Genomic DNA, 19087 nt, shown 5'->3' on the forward strand with positions numbered 1-19087 from the left:
AGGTGGCTCTATGTATCTGATGACATTTCTCTGAAGTGTATATCATGCGTATGCTGAGCACTGGCTAAGTGGGTTACTGTTGACATTACGCGATTTACTCATTTCTCATTGTTTTGAGTCATTCATGCAAGAGAGCTATACAGCTGCTTATTTACTGATGCCGTTAAGTGCCGCGGTCATGTCCAAATTTGTCCGTGAACTTGAAAGGTTTCCAAGTCTGTGCCTGTATCCAGTAGGTCAGTGGGTCAAGTGCCGTGCCTTTGTGTCGGGCCTTTCTCCTCGACAGCCAGATGAATGGCTGACCATGCACTCTAACCCCAAGCTTTCGCTCTTACTTTTGTCTGAAAGGAGTGCAAGATATGATATTTAAAGACTGAAATTTCTGTAACAATCTCTATGAATGCCATGTCTATAGGAATCTATGAACACCTTTGTAACACATTATAATACATTTATAAAGCATTATAAACATGGTTATACAGTAAATATTTATAAAAAGCCATAGCTCATTATGTCAGTGTTTATTATGCATTATGAATGCTTCATGAAACTCTCATAATGCACTATACGGTAAAACCTTGGTCTGCGAGTGTTTTACAAGATGAGCAAAATTTTGAAATAAATTTTAACTTGATAAACGAGCAAGGTCTTGCAATACCAGTATTATGTATACGCTTCGTTTGCCTAACATCACATAATCACAACTGAGCCAAGGGTTCTTCCCTCTCTCTCTCGCTGCGGGATTGTGGGTAATCGTTTCCCATGCTTGGTCTCAGTCGGCGTCCCTCACTCGTATAGTCAAAATTTAGTAGAAAAGCACCACCCGAATAAGGGCGTAGCAGTGCGAGCGATGAATCTGTTTAACGACAATGCAATGTCCACATTTTCGCAAAATTGAAAAGGAGGCAAAAGTGGCTGTCATTGGATAAGTTCTTTGTTAAAGTCGCACAAAAAGAAAAATATTCCAGTGAGCAAACAGATAGCAGTGATTCCGTTAGTTATAGAGAGTCGTCCTACAAAATTACCCTCCTACTCTCCTCTCTCTCGTCTCCCTCACACCATCCACGATTCTTTTCAAATTTAAAGTGCAGGTTAATTTGTTTTATGTATTTTTACTTGACATTTTGTATTAATAATTTTTATATGAATATTTTTGGGTTGTGGAACAAATCATTTTTCCATTATTTCCAATGGGAAAAGTTGCTTTGATATTCGAGTGCTTTGGATTACAAGCACGTTTCCGGAACGAATTATGCTCGCAAACCAGGGTACCACTGCATACTTCACAATACAGTACAAAGCATCCTTAATTCTTTTAATGACCCTTATATTGCATTATGAAGGTATATATAGTGCATTATACAAGTGAGCTTCATTGAAGCTTATGAAGTATTATAATCAACACTATAATGGCTTATGACTGCCAATAAAAGATGCTGTAGAGCTTTATCAATTCGTATACTGACAGCTATAATTCATAATGAAGGCAGCCATTCTATGTTATATAGGTACCAAATTTTCATGAATAAGAAAATCGGCAACCTTCCATTATCCATCCATCCATCTATGTTGTACCTGCTCATCCTAAATAATAAAATTTTTTCCCAAGAAGAAGTGATGACACGGAGAGGCTCTGATGTTGAGCCCTCGAATAGCACACTCCTCCGGAATAGTTTTAATGAAATTCACAGCTTTGTAAATGTTTGAAATTGTAGGTCACTTTGGGCAGGTCGCGGGCTAAGTGGTGAAATATATTAATAATGACGCTGGCTAAGAATGCAGGCCAGGGTGAGTGTGAATCTGACCTTCCTCCTGAAACGCCGTATCCTTCATACACCGCATGAGTACTCTTTTCGACAGCTTTGGCTGGAAATGCCCTCTAATGAGCAGAAAATGCAGGCTTTAAGTATGCAGGAGCTGTTAGAGGGCCTAAATCATGCCACGCCGTTTCTGCGGCGAGGAGACCGGCAGCTTGAGTGACTTCAGCAGGACAGTGCGCTGCTCCGGCTCTATACACCATAATGAATTCATTTAGCTAAAAGTACTGCCAGGAAAAATAAGTGTGAGCCTCACTCAGGGTTGGCTGGCAAATGGAGGGCGGGCTCAGGGATGGGTGAGGGGTTAAAGGTGGCAGCTGATTGGCTGTCGGTGTAGGAGAGACGTATAGGAAGCCTATTGGCTATTGGGAAGGGGGGCTCGCGGGAGAAAAACCAGAAGCCTGCCTTAATATGGCAGGTAGAGTGAGTGAGTGAATGAGTGAGTGAATTAGTGAGTGAATGAATGAATGAATGAATGAATGAATGAACGTCCTCCTCACCTGACGTCCACCCCTGCTTATCTTAGAGGGAGTTTTTAAGAAGCCCACAGCCAGATAAAATGCTAATGAACTGTGGCCTGTTGGAAACAAAACCCAGATGAACCATTTATACTGTAGGTGGGACATGTTTGGCCCATATGAAAAGTTTCTCCATGCAAAACGGAAAACGTTTTGAGACGTGGTCCCGTTTCTGGCACCATCCTTCATTAGCCGTGCTGATGAAGACTGATGGGTACACAGATTACATCAATCCTGTCTCTGGCCGTGATTCAGGAAGCGGACCATGGCACTCATAGCTGTGAGAGATGTATTGATGGCAACCAATTAGGCTTAACGATCTCACCTGTCTTACTTAACGTTCATTTGTCCATTTGCCACGGGGCGGGGGGGCGGGCGGGGGGGGGGTGGTAAACAGTGAAAAATAAACCCTAACCATGGTGGTCTATACTGGGGAACGGTAATGGTTAGCTGTTTTTCTCGGTGAAGTGTGTGATTTTCCTCTTCAGGCAAAGAGCCACCGATTAGGGCAGCGCTGTGAGGACACCTCAGCGCCCCCTGGTGGTGTGGTCCACCGCCCGCTGAAGAGCTCACCGCCAGCCCCCTCTTTGTGACACCAGGTGACACCTGGGATAAAGTTTGTGTTCTGGATCGTGGAGCGTCGCAGATACCGAATGTGATAAAGCAGACCGCCAGATCTTCTGATTGCAATTAATACTGTCACCAAATGCAGTAATGTGTGACAGATTCGATAAGTAAATATTTGTGCGAGAGATCCATGTCTTGGGTGGCAGCTTAACATTTATTTATTTAGCGGAAGCTTTTTCCAAAGTGACACATAATGGAGAAGCGGGGTCAGACATTCCCCAGAGTAATTAATATTAAGGGTCTTCTTCAGGGGCACGATGGTGACTTCATTCTGCAAATCGCGGGATTTGACCCAGTGACCTTCTGATGACAGGCACAGTCCTGATGTGCTGATCCTGAGTTGTACTTTTGCCCTATGACAGTGTTCCCCAATCCGTCCCTGGGGGACCCCCAGTCGGTCCTCATTTTTGCTTCCTCCCCGCTCCCTTCCAGACAGCACACATTTTTGCTTCCTGTCGGGAGCTGGGAGGCAGCAAAAATGTGGACTGTCTGGACCGGATTGGGAAACACTGCTCTGGAATACGCTTTGTCATGTTGGCTTCATTGTATCACCATCTAATCTCCAGGTTCTTGCACACAGGCCTTCATCTGCACCTTTCTACATAGCCTGTTGCCATGTATACATGTATACTAGCAACCTGTAGCATTCATGCCATGCGTGCGATTGATCGCCGTGCAGGATGGCGCGAGATGATACGCCCCCTTCATCTACAGGTGACTTTATTACGTCACCAATTCAGCTTAATGCCGTTGACGTACATCCTTCAGCGGCTTCTATATCGTCACGGTAACGTTTCACGCTATTATTATGTCAGACAGTTGCTATGGTAGCTCAGTGAGTCGCAGTGTTTGTGCACACCTCAAGGGTTTGGTGGGTTGAATCCTTCCTCTGCTCTCTGTGTACATCTCGTTTGTTCTCCTCATGTTCCTCCAGAAGCGTACAGTTCGACTATTTCGCATCTCTGAATTACCCATAGTGAATGTGTTCTTTGTTGGGCTAGCATGTAGGGTGACCCCTGCCTTGTGGTCTCTGCATGGTCCTCTTCTGGTTATCTGGTTGTCGTATGGATGGATCATGTAATAATGTTTTAATCAGAATTTTCTTTTCATCACTTCCTCTGAATGCTTTTGAATCCTGTTAAATCCTGTACTGATCCTGTACCAGGTATTTGGTAAACCACTGGATCATCTGGAGTCTGTCGCAGGGCAGAAGGCTGGGGTGCTACCATAAGGTGCCAGTCCAGCCTGAGGCACACACACACCCAAGCGCAGCAAGCAATTCAGAGGTGACCACTTAGCTTAACTGTAGGTCCTTGGCCTGCGTGCGGAAATTGAAGCACTAGGCGGAATCCCCACACTCCACTGGGTGAACGTGGGAGCTCCACACACCCCGAGCAGAGATTCGAACCTCAGCCCTGGAGGCGTGAGGCGACGAATAAATAATTAAAAATATAATGACGTATATTTGTAAAATGGTTTATTCCACTATAACTCGTTTGTCTGAAGTCCATCCTATTTCATTATCTCCCTTTATGGCAAAGGCATGTTGTTGAAAGGTTTAAGGGTTACCCGCTTATCTTATGATGAAGTGTGCTCTGCGCTGAGAGTATCACAAAGCCTGTTTTAAGACAGGATCTTAATGGAGTGTATGTAGTATGGCCTCAGTCTCATTTATCAGGATTTGAAGTGAAGCACATTGTTTTTGGAGAGTTCTGACGTTATTGATGAGATCTGGTGACAGTCAGTCATGTCACCCGATCCTGTCATCTTAAAGGTATCATTTGCCTCCTAGTGTGATTCTTAAACAGTGGCAATAAAGTCTGCTTGTGCCAAAAGCGTCTGTGCTCTACCAACTGTCGCTTCCCAGGTGTCCGTGTCCGCAAATCATTACCTGCGCACCTGTTTTAATTCCCTTCTCTCTCAGACCATTTTTAGCAACTTGTTAACTTTCGGTGAATAGGGATTAATCGCAGTTAAAGGTCTGCTTTGACCTGCCCAAACACGGTGTCAGTCCATCAAGCGGCACGAGGTCAGGGAAGAGCCCAGACAAGGTGCGAGTCCATTAAGGGGCACGAGGTCGGGGAAGAGCCCAGACAAGTTGCCAGTCCATCAAAGAGCACGAGGTCGAGGAAGAGGTGAGACAAGGTGACGGTCCATCAAGGGGCACAAGGTCGGGGAAGAGCCCAGACAAGGGAATCTCATGGATATGCTCCCAAATATGAAGAGAACATGCAAACTACAGACCTACAGAGCTGGAGGGAAAGATGCAACCCCCCCCCCCCCGATCCTGCAGTCGTGCAATATATATATATATTCACAATATCCAGCTACTTCTTAAATTATTCATTTTTACAATGATGATGATGATAAGGATGATGATGATGATGATGACGATGGTATTCATACAGTGCAATACAGAAGTTAAATAGTTCGTAGTTTGCAATTGTTTCTCCTACATGTGAACACTCTCCAGCAGTGCTGTGTTGCCTGGGTCTCCAGCCCCTGCCCCCCCCCCCAGCTCCCCATGACCCTGACTGGGATAAGCAGTTACATGGATGGATGGACTATTACCCCATCCCGAATAAGAAGTCGGAAGATGGTTGGCTGAGCACTATTGCCGGCGGTTTTCTGAAGTGGACAGGGTCAAAGCCATTGAGAGTTCACAGTAATAAGTGATGGTACTTTGAAAAGAAAATACTGATTTCATATTATTTCAAGATGACCTGCGCTCATGCCCAAACTCCCACCACGATCCTTATGCAGCACCTAAATTGTCCAGCCGAATTCCTTTTGTGTCTGTTGCCCCGTATTGGCGAAAGCGGCCCGTGTCATTATTGCCGCCCCGGTGAGTAACAGGCACCCCGTTATATTCATTCTGTGCTGCTGTGGGACTTCATATCCGCCTTACAGTCAAAGAGAAAGCGGCGCTGTCCTTCTGCTGGGGAGAGGTTCAGAGGAAATAAATGATTGGCCATCTTCTATTGAACAGAGATCCACGGAGAATAAGGGGCCCTTCCTCCCTTTGTGCTCCCCCCCCCCCCCCGAACCGCACTTTGTCACATCTGAGAGAGCAGATATGCTCTGTGCACCATGTGACGTCAGGTTATATAAGTATGCGGTGCATGCTTTACGGTCCCACTTGTCTGTAAGATGCTTCTTTCGTGAGTCCGTGTGGCGCTTGCGCCTCTGAGATCCGAATCCTCCATGCGAGTGCTTCTTTGATCCTTTCCGCCTTGATATATCAGCTTCTGAAGTTCACCCTTTTACAAACGGTCCTTGACTTGGGTCGACTGGCTGGATTGAGCCGCCCGCCCAGTCACTCTCCTCTTTGGCGATTTGACCGTGCGCTTGTCGGACACTCCATGCTGACCCCTCCAGTCTCCAGGGCAGCAGGGGGTGGGTTGTCGATATCAGACAGGAGAATTCGCAGACCTTTTGGGTCACATGGCTTTTTTTTTCTCTCAGAACCCCAGGCTGGGCTGCAAGCCTGAGTGTGTTAAAGTCTGAACGGGCCCTCGTGGTCTGTGCGCCGTGTGCTTCAACCGACATCCCCACAGCTTCAGGGAATACTAGGAAGCATTCCCAGCGCAGCATCTGAAGCAGGGGTTTCCATACCGAGGTTCCATTCGCTCCAGCCTGAAGTAGCGGCCGCAGAAAAAAAACAAACCTTGGGATGGCGTCACGTGAAAGACGGATCTGTTGCAGCGTGACGATGACCTCGCCGGGCTTGCTGACACCGTTCCCCTGGGACAGCCATCACTCACGGGGAAACGCGAGCCAACTACATCATTGGGTCACTTTGGGTCCTGTGCTGGGATGCCACGTTGTGGAAGGGTTGTGTGATTTAGACTGCAGACGGAGGGGGTTAAACAGGACAGGGGCACATTGGGTTGTGTCACATAAAAGAAATATTCACATGTAAGTTGAGGGCTGGGGGGGGCTTTGTTCTTTGTAGTGTTGAAGGAGATGCTCCAGCCACCTGTCCTCTGAGTTTACATTTGCATTTATTTACGTAGGAGATGCTTTTGTCCATGTAGCGACTTAATGATGAGAGAGCAGACCCTGAATCCTTGGCTCAGTCAAGCTATGGAGCAGTTGGAGTCAAAGGCCCAGTGGTGAAATCGTTCTGTCAACCCTAGGATTTGATCTGGTGACCTTCTGATCACAGGCACAACACCTATTCTGTCAGCATCCTAACTGTCTTCATCTTAATCTGCAAAGCCACCCCAGTCCTGGTCCTCTAGTCCCTATAAAAAGTACATATACTATCGTTTTAGCTTCTTTTGCCGCAGTGACAGTCGGGATTTGAAAGTGCTCCATCAGCATCCATCGGCTTTCTCCTTTTGGGGACCCGTAGGGATCTCCCATAGGGATGTGGATGTCCTTGAAGGATAGCTGTTACCCACGAGGCTGGTGGAGTCCCCAAAGCATCCTCGTCACTCAAGGACACCAAAAGATGTGGAAGTTAGTGTTGGGCTAGTGTAATACTTGCCATCACTAAATGATCCTTCTGCGAGTCACAGTTACTTATGAAACCCTGACCTATAACCTGAAATATATGCAACTGAAGCCTGAAGTTTAAGGCTTGTTTATCGCTACAGTTTGATGCAATCCAGGTGTCCCACCGGAATGGAGCAGGTCTCTGTTCATATCTGTTTCCCTTTGTGGCCGTCTGTCTGGCTCTTAATGAGGTAATGCATTTATGGAACACCTCCAAGCCGAGATTTGTGTGGGCGCCCCAGGGGTGCCCGGCCTTGCGCGTCGTGCTGCTGATCGCGTCGGCCGAGTGATGCGTCGTTTAGACCGCGTGCCTGCGGCTCGCCGCACAAAGGGAACATTTCATGCAGAGAGAGAACATTAACTTCCAGTGCAGTGGTCTGCATTATAATGAAATTAATCAGCGCCGCAGCACAAACGGGACGCAGCCTGACCTGCGGGCGGACAGCACCGGGTTCTGTGGGGTCTATTGGCAGAATCAGCACTCGATGCATAATTCACATTAGCAAAGTTAAGGCTAGAAGCAGCGTAAACACTTCCTTTTTTATGAAATAAAAACGAAATATATCATATATCTCATCCTAGTCAGGGTGTCCCCCTGCCTTGTGCTCTCTGCTTCCTGGGGCAGGCTCAGGGTCACTGCCACCCTGCACTGGATAAGGAGTTATGGATGGAAGGGAGGAAGGAAGGGAGGGAGGAAAAGAAAGAAAGAAAACAACCAACTGATAGCTACCAGGCATTTCATAAAGGGTGTGGTTTTTTTGTCATCTGTTTCCGCCCACCCACTGCTTATCCAATCAGGCTTCAGTGATCTGTAGCCAATCAGAGGAAGCCCGTAGAGCTGGGCACACCCTGGGTGGGACATCATTTCCCTGCTGATTGTTGTCCTTTAATTAATTCTAAATGGTTTTAATTGAACAGAAGAGCCTCCTATCCGGCTTGCCGTCTGTGGTGACAGGCTGGATGGCTGCTCTACGCCCTTTTCAGTGCCTAAGAGACTTCATAAATCTGGGGGGGACGTTGTCGGAATGGTGTCAGGTGCTCTTGCTGGCGAGCGGGGCGGGATTAAAGTGCTTTTTATGGTTATTATTTCAATGGGGGGCTCGTTTGCACACCGGCATTCACATTTCTCCACCGGCAGCATAAAACAGTCCAGTGGTGTCCCACCGCGGAGGAACAGTGTCGCACTGAACTCCATGGCAGTGATACTTCATCACTGTTTCATTCTGCTTCAATCGGGCCCTCCTGCAAGGTTCTGAGGAGATATGGGACCATCTGGTGAGCATCACTATTTCATGTTAGCTGCTCTCTTTCTCTAGAACATATATAATTTATGCAGTACCTGAGAATGATTCTGTGATATGCAGGCGCGGACTGGATCACGTTTTAGCTTGAGATGTCATGGTATCGCTGTTGCGTGAATGCGGTTCGATATCACATGAGAAATATTCAGGTGCTAGCGCTCAAGTAATCGCGGAGTCTGTTTGTTTTTCAGCATTTGACCCTAAGGTGGCACCAGAGTTTATGTTGTCATGCCCTGGGGTCTGAAATGAATCTCTGACCTCTTTCTGGTGCCGTGTGAAAGAATGTGAACCAGGGCGTTGCATGTTTACGGTCTGGATCCACGTACGCGTCGACATTCTGCTCGCAGAGCCTGTTCTCGCCTGGGGTCATCGGCGTCCCGATTCAGATGTTTGGGGGAGGTTCAAACTCGTCATATTCTGCTCCCCAAGTCTTCGTGATGCTCTTGTCTGAGGTCAGTGAAGGTTTCAAGGCACCAGAAGCAGGTCCAGCTAAAAGGAGGCTATCTCCATCTGGGGATGCGAAGCCACGCCCAGATGACATCATCACACTGTTCACGGCAGCCAATGGCATGTGCTGCTGTTCGCCCGCTGGCACGTGTCATGTGACCATGGGCCCGAGCATTGTGTCATCTCCCAAAGCTCTGTACTATTTTTTTAGCACGTGGTTTGTCTCGTAGGGCACCAGAGGCGTAAAACTGCTTCCCAGTAGGCCGGGAGGAGATGAGGTAATGCGAAGATGTCCTCTGGGGGAGCAGCTACCTTGATTCTCCTCGCCCGCTTCCCCGAAAAAAGCCGGAGGAAGCAGGAAGGCGACAGACAAAGGGCGCATTGTGGCGCACGGTAGAGGATGCTGCGGAAGGCAGGGTTAGGAGGAGGCGGTTGCCATGGCGCCAGCTAAACGCTGGCAGCGCTGCCCCGGAGCGCTCTGCAGGTCCCTCGGCGTCTCTCCAGCATGCCGAGCTCCTTCCGTCTTTCATCTGGAGCGTGCAAGCTTCTCGGTGCGGCGCCAGGCGGCCGTGCGGGTCGCCGCAGATCTTAATCATGCATCGTGCGGCGTCTCCTGCTGCGTTCCTTTCTGTATTTATAGAACGTATTAAGTGGCGCAGGAACCGCGAGTACTTTCGTAGTTTTTGTGCCGGTTTAAATTTGCTGCTGGTTACTCAAAGGCGAGGCTGCGGCTTTGTAGTGCTACCCGACTCCAGGTTCTGACTTTAACAAGAAATCTCCTGTAGTTAAGGGAAGATTTTTGTTTTAATATTTTCCAGACGCTTCTCTCAGTGTTTGAGGTACTAAAAGTGACCTCAAAGGTTCGATTTACCTCTGTGAAGGTTGATGCCGGCCTTTTTCGGTGGGATGTTACCAGGTTCCGGAGTCTGTGGATTTCCAGCCCCGGTGTTTATGCTCTGTATTTACGTAACATACACCTAGATATCTTTGTTGGTGGGGAAAGCTACATGCTCACCTGTGTTACCTTTGATCTTTCATCTTTGAAAGAGATTTCAGTGTCTCCGTATCTACGTTTCAAGCCCCCAGAGATCATAGACCTCAAGCAAACGATGTGAAAGAATCATCACTTCATGTTTTTTTGTAGCGTGAGTTTACACATCAGTGAAAAATATCTGAGTGGGTCAGATCTACATTTTGAACTGTAGTATGATTAGATTATCTCGGAGGATCATGCTGGATATTGAAATAATGACAATATGAAACATATCATGTCTCCAGTGGGAAAAACAACCTCTTAATGTGTGAACAAGTAAAGAGTTGTAATATATAACCAAACAGGTTGAGCTATAGAACCATCCACAGTGAGATATATAACCAAATGAGCTGAGCTATAGAACCATATGCAGTGAGATATAGAACCAAGTGAGCTGAGCTGTAGAACCATATGCAGTGAGATATAGAACCAAATGAGCTGAGCTGTAGAACCATATAAGGTGTCACATGCTATTAATAAATTGTACAGTACAGCTGACAGCGATAGTTAGGAATCTGCTTGTGTACACCCTGTCTATCGGTTCTGCCTGTTTCCACGTCAACCCTGTTGCTGTGGTGCTGAATCCTGGCTTCAGCGCTTATGCACCACCACACCCCCCCCTCGGCACGGAACTGGCACGCCACTCTCCAGTGTTGCCAAACACTGGATGGTTCCCGCATCAATAAAAGATGCTCTCTCTTTCTTCAGTCGATATAATACAGCACTTTTTATTTTTAAATCAGGGACTTCTACGGCTGTCCAGACAAACGACATGCTGGCGTATGACGTGTCATTTAGAGTCACACACACGAGGGTAACACAGGTGAGCATGTAGCTTTCCCCACCAACAAAGATATCTAGGTGTATGTTACGTAAATACAGAGCATAAACGCCGGGGCTGGAAATCCACAGCTGGCTGTACAGAAACACCAGAAACTCCCCTTTGTGTTGGTGCGTCTGGCCGTTTGCGGTATCTCTGTTGATTGGTTGGCTGGTTTGTGGATTGATTTGATTTGATTTGATTGATTGATTGATTGATTGATTGATTAATGTGCAGCACCATATGGGGTCTAAGGGAGATGGTCTTTCAGTGCTCTGCGTACTTGAACATGGGTGCGTTGACCATAAAGAACGTTTGAGTCTTGATGGCTCGCAGAGGTCTCTGTTCGGCTTTGCTGGGGATGGATGCTGTCGCTCGCGTCTGGGCTGAAGAGCCAGCGGTCGTGTAGAGCAGATGTCTGCCGCCCGCCTTCCTGCTCCCAGGCCGTTACTTTCTGTCTCATTTCTTATTTTGACTTGAGGTTTCTTTTCTTGGCTGTGGGGCTAATGGATTAACAGCCGTTTGGTGGCTGTGGCCAGAAATGGGTTTGGCTGCAGCACCATCAGCGACTGGCTTGGTGGTTTTTGCGGTCTCTTGCCCTGGTGTAAACGAAGACAGATCATACCACTCTGACAGGGCAGCAGAATCGATGGGGGTCTCCAGGCTGGCGAACGGCCATCTGGTCTTGTGAAGATGCAGAGGCTTTTTAGCACTGGCTTGTCTGTGGTGTATCTGGCACAGGCCGGTCTGTGCTGCATTCGGCACAGGCTGAGCTGTGGTGGATTTTGCACAGGCTGATCTGTGGTATATATGGCGTATATTTTGTACAGGGTCGCACGAGATCAATAAGCTATTCAACTGAAAGAACGCAAAATATGTGTTTTGCAAATGAATTGTTGCCCATAGTAAACAAAGCATTGTTTTTTTATCTCTTACAGTTCAGCGGATGACCAGTTTCGTTGGAATAACCAAGGTATGACTTTCCCTCATTGTCCTTTTATTACTCTCTGTACCTTTTGTTCTTCGAATAGATGAGAAATAAGCAAAGCGCTGAGACCTGTGACCAGTGCCCTGTTGGTAGGCCTCTCATTGCTGACAGACACAGGCCCCTTTCTAGTGAGACCACTTCTCTGCCTGTATAAATGACTTGTTTTATGGGGGAAAAAAAAGAGTTCCCATTGGTCACCGTGTAGCATCGTCCAAAATCATGAAGGAAAACGATTGGTGGATTGTGGATTCGGCCCCTGCATTATCACCCCCCACACCCCCACATGTTTATGGTGCGTTCTGATGCTTTACGTTTGGCTGCTTGCTAAGCAGCAGTCATCCGACCCCCAGGGTTCCTTAAAAATATGTTAAACTATCTTCGAATACAGTTTCAAATTCAGTACAGGTCATAAAATATCTGCAGATGTTATTACTTGGAAGAGCCACTCATCCCCACACGTTTCCAGTGTTTCCCTGTCGAAATTTGGCTCCCTTGTTTTTCCACGAGTTTTTGAAAGCAGTACGTGTAAAGAAGTTTGGCCTTGTGGGACTACTGCACGGGACCAGATATTCTGCCTCTCTCTCTCTCTCTCTCTCTCGCACACACACATCTGAGCATTGCCTTCCATTTTAAAATCATGCAACATCCCTAGACTCTCTGTAAGACACAATAGAACAAGCAAAAGATAGGAAAAAAATAAACAAAAAGGAGAAAGACAGAGATCTCCACTCAGGCCGGAGGATGGATGCGGAACTGGCCTCAATTTCTCTGTTTGTGTATCTGTACGTGACAATATCAATTGTATCTGTTATGTGACAATATCTAACTTGCAACCCTTTTTGCATGTCCGCCCTAGTCCTGCTCTTTTCTGTTTAAGGTCCCATCTGATAAAATGGTGCCAAGTTAATGTTTAACTTCAGTTTTAAATTTAGTGTGGGTATGGGTGCCAAAAATGTTGTTTAAGATGATGGTGATTCTCCGAATATGCTCCTTATGGCCATCTCGAGGAGAAGCCAGGCATGTGGGACAGATTAAAGGAGTCTTTAGGACTTCAGCAGATGTAACACAAAATGACAGCGTGGACATACGGTAAACTCACAGAGGTGTGTAGAACCACTTGGGATGAACCATAAACTCACAGAGGTGTGTAGAACCACTTGGGATGAACCATAAACTCACAGAGGTGTGTAGAACCACTTGGGATGAACCATAAACTCACAGAGGTGTGTAGAACCTCTTGGGATGAACCATAAACTCACAGAGGTGTGTAGAACCACTTTGGATGAACCATAAACTCACAGAGGTGTGTAGAACCTCTTGGGATGAACCATAAACTCACAGAGGTGTGTAGAACCACTTGGGATGAACCATAAACTCACAGACAACTCAATCTTGAAACATGCCATGTTTCCATGGAACAAAAATACTTAATATGTGATCAGGTGAAGAGTTGAGATATATAACTAGATGAGTTGAGCTAGAGAACCATACGAGGTGAGATATATAACTAATACAATTTTCTTTTGTAACAATTTGGGTGATATACCTAGCTATGGTCCGACAGCATAGACACTCATGAGATTTGAAGCAGACTTTGCCATATACGGGTGGGTGTGGGTTCAGACGTGCTTACTTCCGGCACAGCCATGCTGCTTTGCTCCGAACCTCTTGTGTAAGTGACAGGGTGTGCTGTCAGTGGCGGACTGTGGGTTCCCTGCTGGCTCTTGGTCCATCTCCAGCCAGCCCCTCACTCTCCGCTCCCCCTGCTGTGTTTACAGACAGACAGAAGGACATCGAGGAGGAACTGACCACAGGCCTGGAACTGGTGGACTCCTGTATCCGGTCTCTTCAGGAATCTGGGATCCTGGACCCTCAGGAGTTCTCGACAGGCGACAGTAAGCACTCGCACGGCCGACTGATGTGGATTGCAAAGTGAGGCTCCAGCTTTTCCTGTAATACTGTTTAACTCAAGCTGTTTCCATAGGTTTCAGTAGGTGTAACATCCGCTAAATTCTTCAGCCATTTTCAGTCATTGGCTTTATTTTCATTAATTGAACAACATAAAATCAAAACAAAATGTTTACCTTGCGTTAGCTGATGACACAGTGGTGCAGTGGTTAGCACTGTTGCCTCACATCTCTGGGATCTCCTCCCTGGCTCTGCGTCTGTGGAATTTGCCTGTTCTCTCCATGTCATTGTGAGGCTTCCCCTGGTTTCCCCTGTGGTGCCAGGGCCCTGCCTTGGGTTGAGACACCATCCTGGGTTATTCCCAAGCCTTGCACCTTTAGGTTCTAGACCCTCATGACCCTGCATAAGACAGGCACATATAGAAGATGGATGGATACGTTACATTTATTTATTTACAGACACTTTTGTCTAAAGGGACATACAAGCGAGGGAGATCATACGTTTCAAACATACAACTGTCAAGGAGGCAACTAGGCATAGGTACTGTACAGCTACGCTGAGCTCTCAAAGGATGGCCAGTATCAAGTGTAAGTTAACATCAGAGCAAGAGCTATGCGATACAAAAACATTCCAACAAGAGAGCCATTCACATCAAAGACACCATGAGTTCCTAAGAGGCAAATGTCAAGACGAGACAAGAGACCATAACCAAGGGATAGTGAATGAAGACAGAGCTGGTCAGTGGTCAGATGAGTTCATTGAGGTGTTACCTGAAAAACGCAGTCTTGACGCTTATCTCGTTGAGAGGTTCTCTGATGTCTGGATGTGGATGGGTAGCTCGTTCGTCATCGATCACATATGGAAAACATCAAAAGTTTGACTTATTTTCGCCTTGAGGAGAGGATGTTTGACTACCAGACATGCTCTCGCATTTTGAATCATCTGTAGTCGTTTCACAGCCGGGGCTGGTAGCCCAGTCAGTAATGAGTCGGCATAGTCTAGTTGAGAGATAGTAAGTGCCTGGACCAGGATCTGAGCTGCAGATTCCGACAAATGAGGTCTGATCTTCTTGGCATTATAGTGAGTAAATCTACAGAACTGACAGATAGCTGCAATGTGCTCAGCAAAGGACAGCTGGTCATCTATTATTACACATAGGCTTCTGGCTGACTTTGCCAGAGACAGTGTTGATGATCTAAGCTGTACATTGACGCCATAGGAAATGGTGCGATTGGCCAGGAAGATAAGAAAAGTTCAGCTGCAGGTGAGAATCCCTCATTCAGGCTGCAGCTTGTGAGGCATGGTGTCCTCGATAGGGATGGTCAGGTAAAGCTGGATGTCATCAGCATAGTGGTAGGAGAAGCCAGTGACTGGATGGGCAAACTGAAAGTGCGGGAAGAAGAGGAGGGGACCAAGCGCTGGACCTTGTGGCACACCAGTTACCTGATGTGACCTGGTCACCTCTGAACCCCGGTGATATTCCTGATTTACCGGAGGTAGGAGTTGAGAGATGGTGGACAGGAGGATCTGGTAGTTCACACTATCAACAGCCGCAAAAAGGTCTAGAAGAATCAGAACAGATGTCAGACACCTGATTGAGAGCAGCATGCTCAAAAGTTTCAGACAGAAGCCTGTAGCCAGGATGACATTTTAGGTTGAACTGAATGTAATTAATTTACTGATAGCATTATCTGAAGCGGGTTGCAGGTGTATGCAGTGACTTCCAGTATGCTGCCTTTACATACAGTGCATTCTGGTTTATACGCCACAGCGTAATCCACCAATCAGACTTTCCATCAAGCTGCTGCCTGCCTAATAGAACAGCTTCCCTGTGAAATATAAAAGAAATGCTTAAAAGTTTAAATTCTGTAGCTATTTAATATTACATTTCATCAGGGTCGCTGAGGGGGGGGCACAAGGCTGGGTTAGACCCTAGAAGGGATGTAATTAAAATGGAAACTGAAATGAACTGATGTGCAGAAAGTACAGCAATAATCATTTTAAAATTTTCCACATGATGCTAAGATACACATTGGATGCTCCTCACCTCACAAATGCTGTAATTGAAGCACAGGGTGTTACTTTCTGCTCTCTGCACATTCCCGATGCCCAAGCTAAAAAGCCATAATTTCACCTGTATGGTGAAATTATCCCCCCCATTTTCCCCCTCTTCCCCCACCAGAAGTTGCACAAAAGTGGCACGTCGGTCAGGCCCTGTGGAGGCAAAGCAGCCGGCGGCGGCGGTGCGCGGGGAGCGTTTTGGCGCTGCGAGAGCGGAGCGCGTCGCTTTCGGGAAGCAAGCAGCCTGCGAATAATTAAGCGAGCGGTAATCAAACTGGCATTCAGCCGGCTGAAAGGGTCGGTGTGACTCTCCTGAAGGCGGCAGGAAATGGCGAAGAGTCCCGATGTGTGTGAGGCGGCTTTCTTTGGAGACACCGGCGGCGCTTAACCCCCGAGTGTAACCGCGCTTTACCCCCGAGTGTAACCGCGCTTTACCCCCGAGTGTAACCGCGCTTAACCCCCGAGTGTAACCGCACTTAACCCCCGAGTGTAACCGCACTTAACCCCCGAGTGTAACCGCACTTAACCCCCGAGTGTAACCGCACTTAACCCCCGAGTGTAACAGCGCTTAACCCCAGAGTGTAACCACGCTTAACCCCCGAGTATAACAGCGCTTAACCCCCGAGTGTAACCGCGCTTAACCCCCGAGTATAACAGCGCTTAACCCCAGAGTGTAACCACGCTTAACCCCCGAGTATAACAGCGCTTAACCCCCGAGTGTAACCGCACTTAACCCCCGAGTATTACAGCGCTTAACCCCCGAGTGTAACCGCGCTTAACCCCAGAGTGTAACCACGCTTAACCCCCGAGTATAACAGCGCTTAACCCCCGAGTGTAACCGCGCTTAACCCCCGAGTATAACAGCGCTTAACCCCAGCGGTGTGTTGCCTTCATGTACAGTAGAGAAACGTATGTAGTTACTTTCATTATTATTGTATGAGTATTATTAAGTACCATATGTGGTTACTTTTATTATTATTGTATGAGTATTATTAAGTACCGTATGTGGTTACTTTTATTATTATTGTATGAGTATTATTGAGTACCGTATTACTATTTTTCCGACTTAGGGAAGGCAGCTCCTCCGTAACCTCGGGACTGCCCGTATGCCGAAGGTGGGGTGTCTGAATGTAATATTCCAGGTGGCACAGGACACAAGGCGTGGTTGCCTGGAAGGGGTGTCAGTCCACGGCGGGGCACACTCACACTATGGGCAATTTCGAGACACCAATTCTCCCACCGGTGTGTGTCTCGGACTGTGGGAGGAAACCCCACAGTGCTGGACAATGCATTACCGCCGGCATTCGCTTGGCGACCTGCGGGGCGGCTCATTTATCAGGATGTGCCCGCTGAGCTTCTGTCGTCCATGTTAGCGCTGCAGTACCCAGGAGTATCTCTGCATGTGCGAAATGTGCCTTTTCTCTTTAATTATGAGAGCGTGTTACCTGTACTGTTTCAAAGTGCAAACTGTATATATTCCTCAGCCCATCATTACTGGCAAATATGATGGGACAGTGAGTCATGGCACAATTAAAAGCCGCTTTTGGCAGGAGCGTTAAGCGAAACTGCGTGTTTAAATTCACATCATTTATTTTTGCAAGCTGGTGGGGAACCGCTTAAAAGTCAGACTGGTGCGGGGCTGTCTGTACATCAAAGTGGTGTTTCTGATACCCAAGAGCTTGTGGGTTTGCGTCGTGGGGGCTATGACCCTTTGTTGGAGGCTGACCGCTGTGCATCCTGGGATTGGCTACTGGCTCACCCTGTTCTGGGTAACTGGTGTCACGACATAGAGGGACGTGGGGTGAAGGATTTAACTGAAGAATTCAGCTGAATTCCAGAATTTACCTGGAATTTGCCGAATTTGCATAGCTGGTGTGCTGGAATGTTACCTGAATGAGAAAATGGTGGAAGTTGTGTCTCACCCCGATTCAACCTTTGTTGAATCATCCTCCCTGGATTTGCTGGACCAATTTTTGCATCGTGCATAAGAGCCACGCTGATAATGCCTTTCCCCCTTAACGTTAAAACCAGCTCTGCGTTTCCCAGACGACGTCGCGGCTGTAAACAAACACTGCAGGTGTGTTGTGCGCGCGTGGCCCCTCGCAGCGGCGCACAATGGCTGCTGTTTTGGTTACATTTGTCTTATTTAGAGAGACGGAATATGTGCTAACATTGTAGCCAACTGACTGGTTAGCTGGACGTGCTGCTGCTGCACCTCCAAAATAAGGACCGTGTTTGTTTAATATATAATACAGTAACTGAGGGGCCCCGAGCCTCAGGGGCCCTAAGCCTGAGGGGCCCCATATAAATGTGTGGTTAGAGTGGGGGTAAACACTGCCGCTGCCAGAAACCTCACTATAGGAAGGTGGTGTCTCCTGTCTCCAGGGGCGATGTCCCACCTACCTGTCAGTCAGTGATGGATGAGTGCATCCTCACCAGCGGGAAGCCGGGTCCTCCTGGATTCCCGCAGCGCATTTCTGGTGTCTCAGCCACACCGCTCACCTCCGATCTCCGGTCTCTCTCCCCTTCCTTCGCAGGGCCAAGCCTCCTGTCCCAGAGTTCCTTGCAGCTGAACGCCAGTGCGGAGGGCTCCTTCCCATACTCCTCGGGGTACCACAGCAGCCAGACGCTGGCCCTGAGCGACACGGCGCCCCCCCAGCTCCCCACGCGCAGCGGGCAGGTCGGGGGGGCCGTGCACAGCTACAACCAGGTAGGCACGCCCTCTCTACCCCCCCCCCTCCTGTCTGGGCTTATCTGTCTTATTCCCGTCTCATTGATGTATCACAAAGACCTTGGGGAGCGTCACGCCAGCCCAAGGTTCACTGCATCGTCTTAATGGAAGATGTTAGCTATCCAGTCTAGCTTGGTTAATTGACATCTTATGTAGTGTGTTTTGCATTTCATTTGCCGTGACCCGTTCATCTAATTAAAAAAAATGACATATTTGAGAAACTTTTTAGGAAAAGTAGCCAAAAATTTGAGGGATGCGTGGACGTGTTTTCCAGGCGAGTTTCCCGCCGCCGCCGTCTGCCTCGCTGAACGGCAGCCCTCTGGGATTGCCAGCGCT

The 19087-nt window shown here is 47.7% G+C and overlaps 1 protein-coding gene across 3 annotated transcripts in view; it reads left to right on the plus strand.

Annotated features, from left to right (window-relative positions):
- LOC111835418 (catenin delta-2-like) overlaps nt 1-19087 on the plus strand; it is a 191406-nt gene that overhangs the window by 73961 nt on the left and 98358 nt on the right. For all 3 annotated transcript variants that reach the window (XM_072711094.1, XM_072711095.1, XM_072711096.1), the window contains 3 exons: nt 12002-12036; nt 13830-13946; nt 18558-18730. In XM_072711094.1, the coding sequence (XP_072567195.1) occupies nt 12002-12036; nt 13830-13946; nt 18558-18730 (325 nt within the window). The remainder of the gene's footprint in view (nt 1-12001; nt 12037-13829; nt 13947-18557; nt 18731-19087) is intronic.

The sequence above is a fragment of the Paramormyrops kingsleyae genome, chromosome 4 (assembly GCF_048594095.1).
Source record: "Paramormyrops kingsleyae isolate MSU_618 chromosome 4, PKINGS_0.4, whole genome shotgun sequence".
In the NCBI taxonomy this organism is placed as follows: Eukaryota; Metazoa; Chordata; class Actinopteri; order Osteoglossiformes; family Mormyridae; genus Paramormyrops; species Paramormyrops kingsleyae.